The 18,227-nt window shown below is 39.3% G+C and overlaps 1 protein-coding gene across 7 annotated transcripts in view; it reads right to left on the bottom strand.

Annotated features, from left to right (window-relative positions):
• Window positions 1-18,227, bottom strand: part of usp54b (ubiquitin specific peptidase 54b) — a 123,601-nt gene that overhangs the window by 9,395 nt on the left and 95,979 nt on the right. For 3 of the 7 annotated variants that reach the window (XM_046854326.1, XM_046854332.1, XM_046854331.1), the window contains 10 exons: window positions 13,752-13,863; window positions 12,371-12,517; window positions 11,303-11,452; window positions 11,025-11,196; window positions 10,355-10,531; window positions 9,435-9,984; window positions 8,706-8,833; window positions 8,437-8,595; window positions 7,106-7,225; window positions 1,655-1,832 (listed from right to left, as the gene is read on the bottom strand). In XM_046854326.1, the coding sequence (XP_046710282.1) occupies window positions 1,655-1,832; window positions 7,106-7,225; window positions 8,437-8,595; window positions 8,706-8,833; window positions 9,435-9,984; window positions 10,355-10,531; window positions 11,025-11,196; window positions 11,303-11,452; window positions 12,371-12,517; window positions 13,752-13,863 (1,893 nt within the window). The remainder of the gene's footprint in view (window positions 1-1,654; window positions 1,833-7,105; window positions 7,226-8,436; window positions 8,596-8,705; window positions 8,834-9,434; window positions 9,985-10,354; window positions 10,532-11,024; window positions 11,197-11,302; window positions 11,453-12,370; window positions 12,518-13,751; window positions 13,864-18,227) is intronic. The other 4 variants (XM_046854329.1, XM_046854328.1, XM_046854333.1 and 1 more) reach the window with 4 other exon arrangements.

The following is an 18,227-nucleotide window of genomic DNA, read 5'->3' on the forward strand; positions in this document are numbered from 1 at the left end:
TAGAGAAAGCCATGACTAAGAGGAAAATCCATGTTCGACAAGAAGCGTTTAGGAGCCTGCAAGTGTACTTAAAGTGCGACTCATTTAGCCTGCATGCTCCAGTGCTGATTGGTGCAGTCAGTGAAGTACGAGTGCAAACATTCCTGATGGATGTTGTAGCGCACCGACTCCCTGTAAATATTCCTCTAGCAGCACGTTAGCTAATTACCCAGGGGGCTTCGGCCGGGTCAGCTCATACATCACATCAGCACTTCTGATCAATAAGGACGAATAAGAGTAGAAAAAAAGTGGGCAGTGAAATAACCACACTCTATTGATCACACTGCAGCGTCCCCCGCTGACTGCAGTGCCGGTTCCCCTGTAATGTGACTATCATCTGACAAGAGCGGCAGCAAGCACCGCAGATTCCATAATAAGCCCAGGGCTATAATGAAAGTAGCGGCTGTGCTGAAAGTGATGTGCTGTCCTCTTGACTAAGCTGTGCTGGCAGCGTGGGTGGCTGACCTCTGCTTCTCGAGAAATCTTTACCCGTCTTATAGCCCCAAATCCACTAGGAATCTTACAACCACACAAGTGATGCAAAAAGAAACTAAAGTTATAGTATGTGAGGGGGTGGTGTAAAAATGTAGTACATTTTCGAAACTGGAGTGCGAGTGCATATACAGAGTATTACAGTTTCCCCCCTGAAACCAGGTGCTTTCAGGGGGAAACACTGCAGTGCTTCTGTTTTAGTTAAGATGCAGAGAACAGTGAAAAAGTTTACATGCACACTTTTCCCCTTCCTTTTTTTAGTCCTACAGCAATTAATACAAATATGGGCATATAAACATTATGCTGTCTGAATCTTAACTACACACACTCCAGTTTTTACAGTGATGGGCTTAAGAACACTGTGTGAAACAGTTTGCTGTTACTAGTGCAATAGTGCAAGCAAGCAAGCAGACATCACGTTATCATTACTATTAAAATGATCTGTGACATGCTGGGTTTGTTCATTCATTATACACTTATTTAATCATTTTCAGAGATGAAACAACCTGTATTCATGGCTTAATGAACTCCCAAACATTCTCCTCATACTTGGACACTGCTTTATTGATGCATCTTCAAACCAAATAATTCAAGTCAAGCCATGAATACCAGGCGAAAATATGATTGGGAGTTGGGGCAAGGCTTCCTAGGGGTTTCTGTACATATAGGGGAGTTCAAAACACCTGCACAGCTGTCCATTGCTGATATACATGTTGATTAGCTCAGGACCTTATTATATTGGTAGAACTGATGTTTCAGACTGCTAACTCAGCAGTAGCAAGAAGTGTTAGGGTGTTTCCAAATGAATCAAGTATCTCTTTTTAAAGTTCTCTGGAGTTTTGACTGTCCAGTGACATTTCATACATTTAATATCAGATAAAGTTCCATTCCATTTTTTTTCACAAACAATTCCTAGTTGACTTTGATATGACAGAGACACAAGCAACATAACAGCACCCGCTCTTCAAGGCATGCGAACATAAGAACACACAGCATCTCTCTTTTGATCTCAAAACCTTTGGCATCTGTTTCTTAGATGAAAACACAGACAGAAGGGAGCAGGCTGAGTGTTTTGGATAGGCAATAAGCCGGACACACACAGGGGAGGAGACAGTGGAGGTACCTGCGAGGCCCCTGTGGGCGGATGGGCTCCTGCGGCTGCTCTTGCTGTTGCTGCTGCTGCTGAATGCGCTGTTGTAGGCCTCGAGCTCTCCTCATGCATTTTTGCAGCTTGGCGTCAGCAGCCATAGTCCTGCTATGAGTGTTAGCACTGCCCTCATGCATGGAAAATCTTAGTTTAGCTACAAAATGTAGAAAAGAAAAGGAAAGAAAAACACAACAAAAAAAGGGAAGAAGAAAGGAAAGTAAGCAGAAAGAAGAAGAAGAAGACAAAAAACAAAGAAAAAAAAAGGAAAGAAAAGTAATGCAGAAAAGAAAAAAGAAAAGAAAGAGCTGAGTTATGAAAGGCCCGCATGCACACCATTTTGTTGTTATAGAAACGACAGTAGTGAGTTTTGAAAAAAGAAGAGAGGAGGTGAGGGGAAATCGCCCAACTTCCACCATCCAAGAGCGTGGCCTAGGCTGTGTTCAATAGGCAAAGCTTTGCACACTGTTTTATCACAACAGCCTTAACTACATAACAAACCCATTAAAATGAATATGGACTGTTTGATCTCCTATAAGAAGAAATCTCGTGCAGGGTTTTGCTCACTGAACATACCCGTTCCATATGAGTGACATGTCAAGTAAGACTAAAGGAGGTATGGAGAAGCACAAGGCGGTCCTGGTGTCCCAACAGGAGAGAACCCAATAATAACCATACTCCTAGGAAAAGTAGCTCTTTTTCAGTAAGGCTGCATTATAATATATAAAGTGATCACAAAACTTTTGCTTAATATTAAAATTTTAATTTTTCATTATTATTTGTAATTTTTTATTATAATATCTGCAATGCACTGTTCTAAAATTGATTGGCATTCCTCAAAAATGGTTGTGGCATCTCTTACTAAAAGGAAAAATGTTAGGGCTGTCAAAATTAACGCATTAATTGTATTAATGCATGATTAATGCTGCACGTATTTCTGTTTGACCATTTTTTTTTTTAAATATAAAAAATATATATAAAAGAGGCAAAATTCATACCTTCAACACAACACACATTTATTCACAACTTCCATAATTTACTAAGATATGTAAAAAAAAAAAAAAAAGATAAATAATTTTTAGTCATTAAACATTTGTTTTATTGATGCACATAGTCTCCAATCAAGCACCAAATTATGCCATGATACACACATCTGGCAATTAAAACCGTCCGTTTGGAAACATAGCAAAGGTTCCGTTTGGTGTCCTGATTTACGTAATTAAAACACCATAATTACTTTAAAACATATACAAGAATATTTGGTCTTTATGCCCTATGTTGAGTTTGGTTTTAAATGAAAGGACATTAATCATGAAAGTTGCAATTATTCACCAGTTAACTCATGACTCAGTTAACAAATTTAAATATATATATATATATATATATATATATATATATATATATATATATATATATATATATATATATATATATATATATATATATATATATATATATATATATATATATATATATATATATATATATATATATATATATATATATATATATATATATATATATATATATATATATATATATAAATATATGAAGAGCATTAAATTGGGCACTGTGGTTATATACTTATACATATAGTTTTATATATATATATATATATATATATATATATATATATATATATATATATATATATATATATATATATATAAAAGGCAGCAAGTGTACAAGAGGATTTGATTCCCAGTCTGCAGTAGTCAGTATCTATTAAAATTGTTCCAGAGGATGGAACATTGGTGAACCGAGAACTGAAATTAAAGTTGTTAATGCTGAACGGGTCAGGACTGTTTTGGCATCAAAAGGAAGACCAGAATAATATTAGGCAGGTTGTCATAAAGATATGCCTGATCAGTGGCCATAAAGTTATACCTGATCTATAGGCATATAAATGCATATATATATATATATATATATATATAGTACATGCACAGAATAAAAATAACTATATCAGCATTCCACAACAGTACCCAATCTCATGCACAATTAAATTACATGATGCATTGCACAATAAATGTAAGTCTTGCTGACCAATATCATAATTCGGGTTAATTATTTCAAACAAAATCACGATCACAATTAAAATGTAAATTATTTTGCAGCCTTACAGTTTAGAACTATTTTTATAACTATTATTTTTCTCTGAAGCAGTACAAAGTCATTGTTGGTTATTCACACATCTTTAACAGAAGATGATTAGGTTGCTCTCCTGTCTGCAGCTGTTACATGGAAAATGGCATGGGGGTGTTGCTATGGCTCCCTGAAACTTGTTTTATTTAAGCCTGAAAGATCATTAATTCTGCCTTTCATAAATGTGCTATTTTCAGTATTTAAGGCTGTCAACACCAGCTGCTCTTTGGTTCAGTGTAACTGCTGCTGACGTTCCCCTCTCAAATCTGAGCTGAGAGAGACAGGCGAGGGGACAGGAAGGACAGGAGGGGTTTGGGCCAGCAGCACGACACACACACACACACACACACACACACACACACACACACACACACACACACAGCAAGCAGGAGCACAGTTGGAATAAACACACTGATGCACAGACAGGGAGACACACAAAGAGGTGGAATGAAAGGAAGAGACAGACAGACAGACAGACAGACAGACAGACAGACAGACAGACAGACAGACAGACAGGGACCGAGGAAGAGAGAGTACCACTTATGGACTACAAGGTCACAGCAGAAGTCCTTAATCTGGGCCATTTATCTGAAAGAACTGGCTACATTTTTCCACTACATTAAAGTCATCACCTCTGAGACTGAGCTTTAGCTTTTCAGAGCCTAAAAACTCGATGACTTTGACAGGGTTTAGGGTGTTAGACAGGCAAGACAGAATGGGACAAGGGTTTCAAAAAGCTATATTTATACAACCTGGCTTTTCCCTTTCCTGCAGGACACACACACACACACACACACACACACACACACACACACACAAAAACACAGCAGAAGAGGGAGGGACATAGAGTGTTTGCTGACCTGGATAGCAGTTTGTGAGTTGGGCGTGGTATAAATAGCTTGGTGGCGAGTTTTGCCTGGTTTAAAAAATTATTCTTCCTTAATTAATCATGCAGTTCTGTGAACAAAATGCTGGCAACAGAACTCTGAGGTGGAAAAGCCAGTCTAGAAACATGACAAACTGATCCAGACAAGACTAATATTTGGTGGCCCTCGGTTTCTTTGCTGTGTGAACAGACCTGTACGTAATCTCATAAAAAGTGACAGAATTGCATAGAGTACTTACCATGTGCTTTCTCAAAAATAACTAGTTCATATAGCATCGGATTAATTCGAACAGGTGTTTACCTTTGTACAATTAAATAGTTCATTGCTTAAATGAAATTTTCAATCTTAAACTCAGCAACAGGAAGCACATTTACAAAGTTAGGAATGATGACCATCTGCTGCTCTTGAAATTAATGTCCTGTTGCAATTGCTCAATTTATCTTGAATGTTGAGTACTATATTTTAATATTAATAAGGCTACACTGCCTAGCATATTAGCATCAGTGGTGTGTCCAGGTTTTAATGCACGGGGTGGCAGAATATTGCATCGGATATTGTGTACTTTAATTGGCCATAAAAACATATACACATTGACAATCACAAATTCTGAACATATGAGATTTTTTGTGCACCTGCAACAGATGCTAATACCCATTAAATACAGAAAAAAACAAGTATGCTTTATCTAGCATATGCAGTCATTTACTTGTGACACTGTACAAGATGATCTCAGCAAAACCCTAATTTTCCACAACAAACTGTGATGTTATGTTCTTAGATTATACAGTATAGATGTCAGTGATTAAAGAAAATAACTGTGTTTTGTTTGTCATCCATCAGGTCGATCCATGTACAAAATTCTATAATAATAAAAGATCTAATAGTATAAATGGTAGTTATGTCTGGAGAAAACCTTTAAAAGGCAAAAAAAAAAAAGATGTTGCAGCTGTTTAACATAAAAGAAGGCATGGAACACCAGTTCCTCAAAGCAAGCTTTATATAATAAGAATATTGTAATATTGTATATTATGTATATAATATTGTACCCGCACGAGGGGTCTGACCCCACGTGACCCGCACAAGGGTTCAGACATTTATGCTGGGAACGGTATATTAATTTAGTTGTATTTCTACATTTACATTTATGGTATTTGGCAGATGCCCTAATCCTTACAATTTACAATTATCTAATTTAAACAACTGAAAAGTCGAGGGTTAAGGTCCTTGCACAAGGACCCAGCAGTGGTAACGGATTTGAACTCGTGACCTTCCGAACCAAAGTCCAATGCCTTAACTACTGTGATACCACATCCTCATCCCCATGACACCACATGATCTACCACCACATGATCGCCATGACACTAAATGCACACCAGTCATGATGTTAGATCATGGATTCTAATGCTGTCTTACACATACAGAGACTAATAAGCAAATAATCACTGCATATGTGAACATAGCATACGACTTTATGACTTAATAGTCTAAGAATTGTTTTATAAACTGTATTTTTTATTTGCAACAAAGAAATTGGGCCAGAAATCATACACTGTAATTGTGGCTTAACCATATATGATCAACAAGAAAGCTATTTGATTACATACTTGAATTATCACCCAAATTTGCTTTTTGAAGTTGCATCTAGATTTGTTTTTCCAAGAAAATAAAATTAATGTCAAATATTAAATACAAAGCCTTTTAGCCTTTTCTTCAATTTCTAAATTCTAGACTATTTAACCTGAACCAATTTAATAAAGTTTAAACTAAAATGTTTACAGTACATTCACCTTGCAGTCTAAATGCTCTTTATGTAAATCATTCAAAATGCCTAAAAGGTTATGAGCTACCAAATAACATGGAATCGGCATCAATTTCAATGTCAAAAAAAGTAGAAACTGGAATAACATGAATATTTTTAGCCTGTTGCACATCACTGGCTCAGCCTCTAAAGACCGAACTGCAAGTGATGCAAGCTGTGGTTACTGAGTCTGGTAGAAAATTAGTTTAAGGATAGATTTGCTTCTGGACATCCATGGTTAGCCCATCTTAAGTAAAGCTGATGTAAAAAAAAAAAAGGTTTTTTGATAACCCTTTCCAGGAACCACTTCAACACCACAGCTTCCTTCTATCAGTGGCAGCACTAATTCACCAAGCCTGAGTAATACATGAGTAATGCAGTAGCTTAAAAAGAGAGTGAGAGACAGCCAGGTTGAGAAAGAGAAAAGGATGATGAACAGAAGGAAAGGACAAACGTTAGGACAGGTACAGAAAGGAAAGCGGAAAGCAGACAAATGCAAGCGGACAGCTGTGGGGCAGGAGGCAACATTAGTGGGAAGGGTGGGCGTGTTTTGCGCTAAAACTAGGAACAGCAGGCAGGGGCACAGTTACCATTACTTACACACAATGTGGCGCAAGAGTGCCAGGGCGGTGGCTGGGTCTCCAGCCTGCTCCAGGCGCAGCGACTGCTCTAACAGAGCATCCGCCTCTGCCAGGCAGCACTTAAAACTGCACCCCTTCCCTGCAATTAACACACCAAGGCCAGGCTGCTGAAAACATGCACGCACACACACACTGCCTGTGGCACGCCGGCGAGCCCCTGAGACACACATAAACCTTGCCACTATATGCAGAAACAAAAGATGCAAAAGTATCACCAGTAGAGATGCACCCAGGTAGCTGCACAAAGATATAGAAGCATGCACTCGTACTGAGAAACACACCGCGTTACAGTTAGAACTAGAACAAATCAAGAGCTGTCTTAATGAAATATGTATACTATTGTATTGCTTCAGTCTCTTGATGATCCTGATGTGATGCAGGGGTTTAACTTTCACTGTACAAACATGTACAGGACAGGGAAACATCTGGACAGACGTTTGGTTCACTCTCGGGAACTTTCAGTTGTCGGTCCAGGTGTTCATCCCTTTTCCTGTTCCTTTCTGGTTATTTACTTCCTCTCCCACTAGGGCATTCCAAATACAGTAACCCAGCTACTGAACCCAGAGAGAGGAAGTAGGCAGAAATGCACACCCCAATACAACCAACAACAGAATTATTGGCACCTTTCAAGTGATTAGTGGTGAAATTGCCGCTTTAAGCTACAAGCTTCCTGGTTCCAATCTGAGCTCAAGTTACTATGGATGTAGACTGCAGTTACTGGATGGGTTTTTCAGCAGGTTTTACTGGTCCTCCAACCTAATAAAAGCTGGAAGGCAGACTGGTGTGAAATACACACTTTTCCTTTATTCATCGTGACCCTGACCAGGAAAAAACACTTAAGATGGATGAATGAATTACAGTTGAAAAGTAGTATAGTGAAAAGACAGTTAAGTTCTTGCACTGAGAGAGTATTAAGTTTAAAAGCTGAATTTAATGTCACTTTACATTTCCTAGTGCACTTGCATGTGGCCAAAAGTTGAAATATGATTAATTCAGTGCTTTGACTTGTTTCTTGCCAAATGGTTAATACTTTAGGTGGATCTTTGACTTGTTCCAAACATAATTACATGCTTTTAAACAGGAAATATACTTGCAAGGATCACTGTATTCATTTTTTTAGATTTGTTTAATTTCATTAAAGGTGCCAATAATTTTGAAGTTGACTAAACAAGTACAATCCCTAAAATTTTGTCATTGAGCGAGCAGTCTTTCATCTGTGTCCTGATAACAAAACTGTTTTATGTAACTGGCAGGAACAGTTGTCTGTCGCCTGTCCTGTGTGGTATTTACCCTGGTGTTGGAGTTCATCCAGGTCCATAAACTTGCTGGGTTTGGGATTGAAGCCCATGGCTGCCTCTCTTTCCTTTTCTTTCTTTCTCTGGAGCTCCTGCTGCCTTGCTCTGCGGGCCACCTCCTCCTGCAGCTCGTCAAGTTCACTGCGGCCCTCCCCTGCACACACACACACGTGCGTACACATATACACATATGAATATATATTCAGGTTTCTAAGCACTTAGTAGTTTCAATAGGCAGTGAATGCTGGCATTTGCTGCAGTTACCCAGATTTACAGGGCTGCTGCTCCAGCTTGGTGATCGCATGTCTTGCAAAATGGCACTGCTGCTCTTGGATTTTGGCACCGTTCGCCAGGATGGCCCTGACGTCATCTGCTTTTTACTGCTGGCCTCCCTGAGGTGAGAACAAGAGGGTAGCCAGAAGTGAAACAAATGAGGATCACAGTCTGACACTTTATATTTATATACTTTATAGACAGTAATATTGTTCTGCATTCATGCACTCAGGTCTATGACCCATGTCACATTGTAAAAACAATACAAAAGCCAGCTTAGTTATGCTTTCCCACAGCCTGCTAGTGGAGATTCAAGGAGTTATTCGTGTCACCATAGCAACCATAACAAAACAGAGTGATTAAAAAAGGATTGCGGATTTCTTGTTTCGACAAATGAATAATGTAAATGTGTACACTAAATTCAACTGTCAAATTTATAAGACGACTATAAAATATAGAAGACATTGACAGTTTTTTATTCCATTATTGCAAAATCAAAAAGTGTCAGAATTTGAGTTTAATTATAGCTGTGCACAATATGAACAGGGCACTTCTTTATTGCACTCATTTCCAACACTTTGGTTTTACGGCTTGAAGAGAGAAATTAGCTGCCAAGCTTCCTAATTATCATTGAATATAAGTAGTGTGGCTAAAGAGCAGCTTATATTGAGTCAATATATTGAAGTGTTGAAAAGGTCTAAAGTAACATGAGTGTAATACCTGGGTGCACTGGTGCTAAGGTTCTCACTGAGAGGCATGTCCATGCTGATGGGGCTGCTGCTGTTCCTCTCACTGCTCTCATAGCCGCTTTCCATCCTCTGGATTAATCTTGGAGGCTGAGCTATGCCACGTAGAGCAGCCGGGACTGGAAGGTGCCCCGTTGCTATGTTAGCTTCGCCTCCAACTATATTCATAGGCTGGGTCTCTTTGGAGTCCATGACATCTGCTCCCATCCCAGGGAAGGATTCGTTAGGCATTTGAGGGATGGCATCCTCGGGAAGTGGACTTGAGCCTAGCCGTTGTCTATCACGACTGAAGATGCTGTCGATGTTCAGCGCTTCTCGCCTAGGCCTCCAACATGGCCTGTAGCGTCCTCCACTGGAGCTGGACTTGGACTCACTGCTGGTGCTCTCATCCTCCCAGTCCCTGACATGTGGCCCAGGTTCAGATCCTCCAGCACCCGTGCCCACTTTCTTATAATCGGGCAGTCGTCCTACAGAGGATGGCCGGGGTGGGGACTGAGGAGTTGCCTTTTCTTTAAGGACATCACCTAGATATAGAATTCACATTTATGTCATATTCAGGTTAATCTGACCTGGAAGAAACAATGTGAAATAAAAATAAATAAAACGAAATGAAACAAATAAAATGTGATTACACACTCTATAATATTCTACTACTTACAAATCCTGTCAGGAAAATTCACAAGCAGGTGAATGGGCTGTGTTTACAGTTCTATAAAGTTCATACAGTTATATTGGGTATTTTATAGCTGCGATGCCATAAAATCAAAATAGATGGGCCGAATAAATGGGATTGCCATTGCTAAATAAATAGAACATAAGAGTTAAGACTATAAGGAAATGTGGTAATTTAGTATGTTTGTGTGTGCAGGCAGGATAAAAGGATCACATTGTTACCTGCAGAGCCCATGCTGTTATGTGAGCCGCTGCTGTCCTGATTACACACCACAGTTCCCTGAGAATCTGAGGAAAAATGTGAGGCCATAGACTCGTGGTGTGAGCGTGAGTGCTTATAACTGTAACTGTCAGTGGAAGAGTCTGTGCGTGTGTCGCTGGAGATGGACGGCTCCCTCCCTGAAGACATAACAACCAAAAGGACACTGATTTCACTGAGGGCTGAGGGATATGGCAAAGAAATCCTATCACTATACTACAGATTTTTATGAAATGTCTGTTTTTTTCTTTACAATGCACTGTACAACTCAATATTTAGACTTGCTAACAAAGTGACAGCAGAACAATAAAGGGAAGTTGTAGATCAGTGATCAAGACATTGGGCTTCTCATCCGAAAATTGTAAGTTCAAATCTCTGCACCAGCAAGCTGACATTCATGGGCTCAACTGCTCAGATGTTTTGGAAAAGAGTGTCTACTAAATGCCATACATGTATATAAACGAAGACTGGTTTTGGTGTTTATCTTAATGTGGCCAGTTGGTGTAAAAGCACATAGAACTGTAGTCACAATTTAATTATTCAGAATAACCCACATCTACAACATAGAACATCTTCCTCTACACATTTCATCCTCCTTCCTCTTTCTCTAGCTTCAATTTTTCTTTCTCCTACCGGAGTCTTCACTGTCGTAGCCTGCCTTGCTGCAGTGGTGCAGCTCCAGCTGAGCAGCAGGCATGTCTTGCGATGCCACAGGCGTCCCACGGGGGTCAGCATAGAGCAGCAGCAAGGGCTGGTAATGGCCCTTTATACATCGTGAAACCACGTCTTTCCATTTGGGCCCGATCTTTAACAATCAAACACACACAGCAGTCACAACACACACCGTACTTGAATTAACTTTACCTTATTGAATGAAATAACTAAATGCTTGTTTACACTCCAGGAATTACCTCTTTGACATGGGCGTCATCAAAGTACATCCACTTGCGTATCTTGGTTTGGAAGAAAAACGTGGAGTAATGCTTGCCATAGTAACAGACCATGCCCACCAGGTAGAGCTCTGACTGCTTAGCTCGGTCATCCGTCACTCGGTAGAACAGCTACAAAGCACAGAAAAAACGTGTGATGCCGGGCTGCAAGAGCCAATCAAGCAGTTGACTTAAGTGTATAGTTAGCATGGGTACGCATGGAGCCACCCACAGAACTGTAAAGAAAGACTAAATCATTATGGGGAATACTGGCTCATCAGCACTGAGGGCATCCAGACTGATACGCTTCACAGCGATGGTTTAATGAATACATTTCACACAACAGTACTGCCATAAAAGTTGTATGATTGAAGTCGGGGTTGGGTATATCTATAGAGCTAATGATTCAATTGGATGTCAATTCGATATTCTATGAAGCGATCAAAAATCAATGTTTTTAGCATTTCTGCATTCTGTTGATTTCATTAGCCTATATACTGATTTATTTCCAGTATTATTATATGCTGCTAGGATCTTTTTACAAACATTATTGTGAGAAATTGCCTACCATTTTCCATGTATTTAAAATATTAAAAAATTATTACAGAAAATAAAATACATAAAATGTTCCAGTATATAATAATTCCTGTGGATCTAATGCAAAACATGATGATAAATGTTCTGGTAAAAAAAAAATAAAAAAAACTTTAATGGACACATTGCAGGCCTTCATCTAACAAATAATATTGTAATTATTATTCTAACACTGAAATATAAACTCTTTTAAGCGATATAAAATTTAAATGTGATTTTTGACAACATCAGCCAGAAAGGTACCCCTGACAAAAAATGCCCCTATTTTCCATCCCCAGTTAAAGTAAATAAAGTACATGTATAATGAATATATATATATATATATATATATATATATATATATATATATATATATATATATATATATATATATATATAATAATTTTTTTTTAAATATTTTTTTATTTATTTATGTATTTATATTAATTATAGTAAATAAAAATATAGGTAGCTTACATCCCCCAGACGCAAGCATGTGCCCAGGCTGTGGATTACGTCCTCCGCAAGGTCTGAATGGTCAGAGTCCCACACCAGGCCAATGCTGATGATCTCAGGAGAATTCATCAGAACTCGGCGAATGCGCAACATTTCTCCACAGTTACTCTGAGAAACAGAGACAGAAGAGTTTCTGTTTGACTGTGTGTCCAAGACAAAAAACACCAACTCTGTCATTGTGTGTGCTTCAATATGTGAGAAAAGGAAGGAAAAAAAAAAAAGAGATATTCTCTGGAAAATGGCTACAAGTTCCAGAGCGGCCTTATGTTCAGCACCCAATGTTCTAGTAGTTTTCTTTGAGTCACTGCCCACCACTGAGCTGCTTGGCAGTGGAAATGCGGAAACAGGAGGAGAAACGCCTGGCGATCGGTGGCATGGCAAGCCTGACCTGTGCCCACCCCAGCTCTGCTTTTGTGCAGTCAAGAGAGAGAAAAGGCAGCAGGCGGGCATCAGGCTGGCACACGACCAGGGTTGGATAGGGCTTAAAACAAAAAGTGCATTTCTCAGAACTGGCCACAGAGCATCTAAGAGTTACAGACTAATAAGCTGCAGCAGTGGGACAAACACAAACACCCAGCATCCCATCAGAAAGAAAGTAATGTTGTGGGCTCTTAATCCTGTCAAACAGTGCCAAAGATCCAAAAAAATCTGAATCTTAGCTTCAATTTCTCACCACAGCTTAGTCCTGCTAACTCCAGGGATCAATTCGAGACATGGGAACAAGCAGTAATTATAAGTGAAATTGAGCTGAATCCTGATCTCCCCATCCATACTAATCCAGATGAAATAGTAGAATTATGACATATTCCTTACCAGAGAAACAAGCTCTAGTTTTATTTTCATGTTGTGTCTTAAAAGCATGTGGTCTAGAGGGCAAAAGAGCGATAATATGACAGCAGCTTAATGGAATAGGACAATGTGGTCTCTTGAAACATTGCCACTTTTCTGAGTACGGTGGGTATCATCAGGTGTCAGTCTTTTTTAAGTGCTTTCACACACCAGTGCACGTTTTATATGTAATCCTATGTGAAGCAGCCGCAAGGTGACGGAACACGGCTGCCTTTAAAAAGTGCTGAGGTCTGAGTTTTTCTGGTCACAGGGGATTTTCCAAAGTAAAAAAAAATTCACTAATCAGGTCGCCATAGAGGTGCCACTGAAAAGATTTGTGTTGTTAATGAACAAATATGAGGAGATTTATGATATATATTTCACAAAAAATCTTTAACATCTTTACAAAATCTCTCTCTATATAAGTGTGTTTTTGTGGGATTTTTTTCTGTGTGCATGTGTGTGTATGTGTGTGTGTGTGTATGTGTGTGTGTGTGCGTGAGCGTGCACTTACCGGGCAGCTACGCAGGTCTCCCATGGTGCTTGCATTGCGCAGAAGCTCCCCAAACATGTCTGGGGTCGGCTTCTCCCTGCACTCGAGCATTCGCACGGCCTGGTTACTGCAGCAGAGGAGCAAAGACACAAACATGTCCTCAAGCACCAGCTATACACTTGTGCAAAACCACTGCATTTGTGCAACAAAAGATCGAGATATTCAAGATATGTATGTGCACTTAAAAAACCCTGTTCATTCAAACAAGCTTATATTTGGAATTAAAATCCAAATGGAGTTTATTTATAAATTTTACAAAATCTAGTACCAATGTTAAAGTGTGAAACATAGATCGTTTTGGTATAATAACTAGAATGACCTTTCACTGTATTGCAGTATTAGAAGGTTTTGTAAATAGATTTTAAAAACTTTCTCTGCTTTATCATCTAGGCAAATGCTTATCTGCTAAAAAATACTGCTTTATCCTAAAACCTTAATGGTGAAAGTAGCAAATTAGCTTTTTTTTTTTTTTTTCATGATGTAGTAATGCATTTTATACATTTAATGACTTCACCAACATTGTTCTTTCAGCCTGGAGTAAACAGGCTTTCTATTCCGTTCGGAGTACATAGAAATGTCTTGAATAATATGGTAATCGTTGTTATAGTGTGTCAGTGGGTGAGTGGTTGTGTGTCAGCTGCGGACTGAGAGGAGGCATTTTGAACTGGCAGGTAACAAGACACAAGCCAGCTTGTCCTGCCTTCTCTCCATCTGCAGCCAACGCTCGACCACACCCCTGCTCCCAAATATAAATAGAGATTTTGTTAATGTTTGCATTTACACACAAAACTTAGGGAGCTACTAAAAACAGTGACCAGACATGAAACATTAAACTGTAACACAATCTTTGAGAGATATTAAACCTTCCAGTTTTAGAAAGCAGTAAAAACTTACTACAGCTGTTACTGATCACTGTGCAGCCCTACTTATTATTGAATAAATGTAGACTGCTCACAAAAACCAATCACAGTCACTTTAAATGTCTCTCATAAATGTGTCAAACATAAGGTGTCTCTATAAAGTCGTCATGAAGCAGTTACTGGTTCTCAGCAAATCAGTATTCACTTGGAGGCATGAGAAGCAAATGAAGCTATGCTTCATCTAGAATCCATCATCACAATAACTGCAGCAGAAGGAAAGCCGTGTTTAAGCAACTAATATTTCCCAAAGCTTACTTCACTGCTTCAGAAGCATATCTACAGCACTGAACTGGCTGTCAGCATGTCCTGATAATGGGGGAAATGTGCCGAGACAGACCCCCAAGGGCTCGAACAACATCTACGCACACAAATACAGAGCCAAACGGCCACACACTCTGGAGCCAATCAATCAGACTAGAGCTCTCTCTGCACGACTTTACCGATTGTCCTATTGTGATGGTTCGTATGGAAGAATGTCAATTAACCCAGCAAATGAAAGAGGCCACTGCTGTACTAGCTTTGTGTTCAGATGTTAGCTGATTAGGCATAAAAATATACATTACATTGCCTGCACTGAGATATTCCTTAAAATGCTCGCTTGTATGCAGCCTACGCACTATGTAAAATAAATTATGAGATTATGAGAATTCACAGAGTGAAATGTGGTGACATTGGGGAATTATTTATTAATCGTGACAGACTAAGGGTGTAAAATTGCTCATCTATCCAGGTGTCTAAAACTCCACATGTACAAGCACATAGTAATCTCCTTTAAATAGCTTCACCCTTTAGGATGTTCCAGAAACCATTTACGGATGAAAAGCGACACTTTCTATCTTCCATGCTGTGAAGTGATGGAAATTGGAGCTGATTTAAGTTCAATTTCGTGAAGGTGACAAATAATGGTCACCATTTTCTCTACTGCTTCCCACCTCACTCAGCACTTCTGCACATTCTGGACAGCGTGATTTAACAGTCCCATCAGTCCTGACGCTAAAATATCTGACCTTTTTTTCTACGTCTCTTATATTAGTTATTTAGTATGACAATTTTGACCGGGCTTTTCGGTTTTTGCTAACCTTGCTGTTTCCTGTAAATTTCACAGAACATTAAGTCCATTGTGCAAACCTACATTTTTCCTTAAAGCAAGAAACTGAATTATTAATGTGTGTGTCTCTCAGGAAGCATGTATTGTATAAATCATTGCAAGTTCAAACTTTCAGGTTGGGCTACTTCTTCCTGATGTTTAAATACAAATATAGATAATGTTTTGATTCATACACTGTATATAACATCATTTATATACATCCTGTACATTTCCCCTTCAAAAGTATTGTATCAACAAGGCCAATTTTTTTGCTTTAACTATACATTAAATACTGAAGGGTCTGAGCTCATTAGCAGAGGTGGGAAGTAACGAAGTACAAATATTTTGTTACTGTGCTTTAGATTTTCCTTGTATTAGTGCTTTAATTCACTATTTATTTTTTGGACAACATTTTACTTTCACTCATTACAATTTTATACAAATATCTGTACTTTCTACAAAACAGACTGGTTACTTTAGTTTAAATCTATTTGGTGAAATGATCAATGTTTTTTCTTCCATTAACCTATTTCCTGTCATTGTGCGGCTTTTTCAACCTGCCACTGGTGTATAATTTCCTGGCTCTCACGCACCACAGATGTAGACTAGTTTACGAAGCTAACAACAAGCAAGGCAGAGGGCAACAAAAAGTATGGGGCTAACCTGGATGAGACAGAAGGAGTCAGTGATTTAAACATGACTGAGAACAGAAACATTCCAGATCACCTGATCATCATCATCTTTTCTCTGTTTGTGTTCTATATAGTGTATGTTTAGCCTGGATACATTCATTAGGTAACAAAATTTGAAATTATTTTGCATTAATATATTAATATGATGTGATAGTGGAGGGAGCATTTTGAGCAGCTGATGAATGAGGAAAATTAGAGAGCGAGAGAGAGAGCGAGAGAGAGAGAGAGAGGTTGGATGATGTGGAGATGGTGAAGCAAAAAGTGGAGTGGATACAAAGTGAGAGCAGCAATTAAGAGCATGAGTGGAAAGTCGGTAGGACCAGATGACATACCAGTAGAAGCGTGGAGATGTTTAGGAGAGATGGCAGTGGAGTTTTTTAACTATATTGATTAACAAGATTTTGAAAGGTGAAAGGATGTCTAAGGAATGGAGAATGAGTGTGCTGGTACCAGTTTTTAAAAATAAGGGAGATGTGCAGACCTGCAGTAACTACAGGGGAATAAAGTTGATCAGTCACACCATGAAGTTATGGGAAAGAGTAGTGGAAGCCAGGCTGAGAGAAGTGGTTGAGCATTTGTGAGCAACAGTATGGTATCATTCCAAGGAAAAACACCACAGATGCATTATTTGCTTTGAGAATGTGGATAGAGAAGTATAGAGAAGGTCAGAAGAAGTTGCATTGTGTGTTTGTGGATTTAGAGAAAGTGTACGACAGAGTGCCAAGAGAAGAGTTGTGGTATTGTATGAGGAAGTCAGATGTGTCAGAGAAGTATGTGAGGGTGGTGCAGGACATGTATGAGGACAGTGTGACAGCAGTGAAGTATGCAGTAGGAACAACAGACTGGTTCATAATGGAGGTTGGACTGCATCAAGGATTGGCTCTGAGCCCTTTTTTGTTTGCAGTGGTGATAGACAGGTTAATGGACAAGGTCAGACAGGAGTCTCCATTAACTTTGTTATTTGCAGATGATATGTGATTTATAGTGAGAATAGGGAGCAGGTTGAGAAGAGCCTGGAGAGGTGAAGGTACACGCTGAAGAGAAAGGGGAATGAAAGTCAGTAGGTGTAAGATAGAGTACATGTTTGTGAATGAGAGAGAGGGCAGTGTAGTGGTGCGGTTGCAGGAAGAAGAGGTGGAGAAGGTGGAGGAGTTCAGGTACCTGGGTTTAACAGTGCATAGTAATGTAGAGTGTGTTAGAGAAGTGAAGAAAAGTGTGCAGGCAGGGTGGAGTGAACCAATAGTTACACTTAATAATCCATATCCTTCTCTTCCCGTCACCCTCTCTCTCTCTCTCTCTCTCTCTCTCTCTCTCTCTCTCTTTCGGTCGAGTTAAACATGCTCCTGAGGCTCCAGTGACCACTGTTCCTGCCCCTCTCCCCTCCTTGGATCTTCACACTTCTGTGCAGCTCGGGACAGTCTCTTAATTCCGGAGTAGAACGGGTGCTTTGAGGACGGATTGGACTGTAGTTGGTGTCGGTGGTCTGCAGCACTGACTCGGGAGTGCAGTTTGCTTCTGATCATCATCACTGTACCCCACAACATTGTATATCTGCTTCAAATGGACATTTGGTGCAACCCAGATGAGGATGGGTTCCCTCTTGGGTCTGGTTCCTCTCAAGGTTTCTTCCTTATGCCATCTCGGGGAGTTTTTCCTTGCCACAGTTGCTCATCAGGGACAAACATACTTACAAAGAACATATTTATGTTTAATCACCACATTTTCTGTGTAAAGCTGC

The sequence above is a fragment of the Silurus meridionalis genome, chromosome 7, assembly GCF_014805685.1.
Source record: "Silurus meridionalis isolate SWU-2019-XX chromosome 7, ASM1480568v1, whole genome shotgun sequence".
Lineage (NCBI taxonomy): Eukaryota > Metazoa > Chordata > Actinopteri > Siluriformes > Siluridae > Silurus > Silurus meridionalis.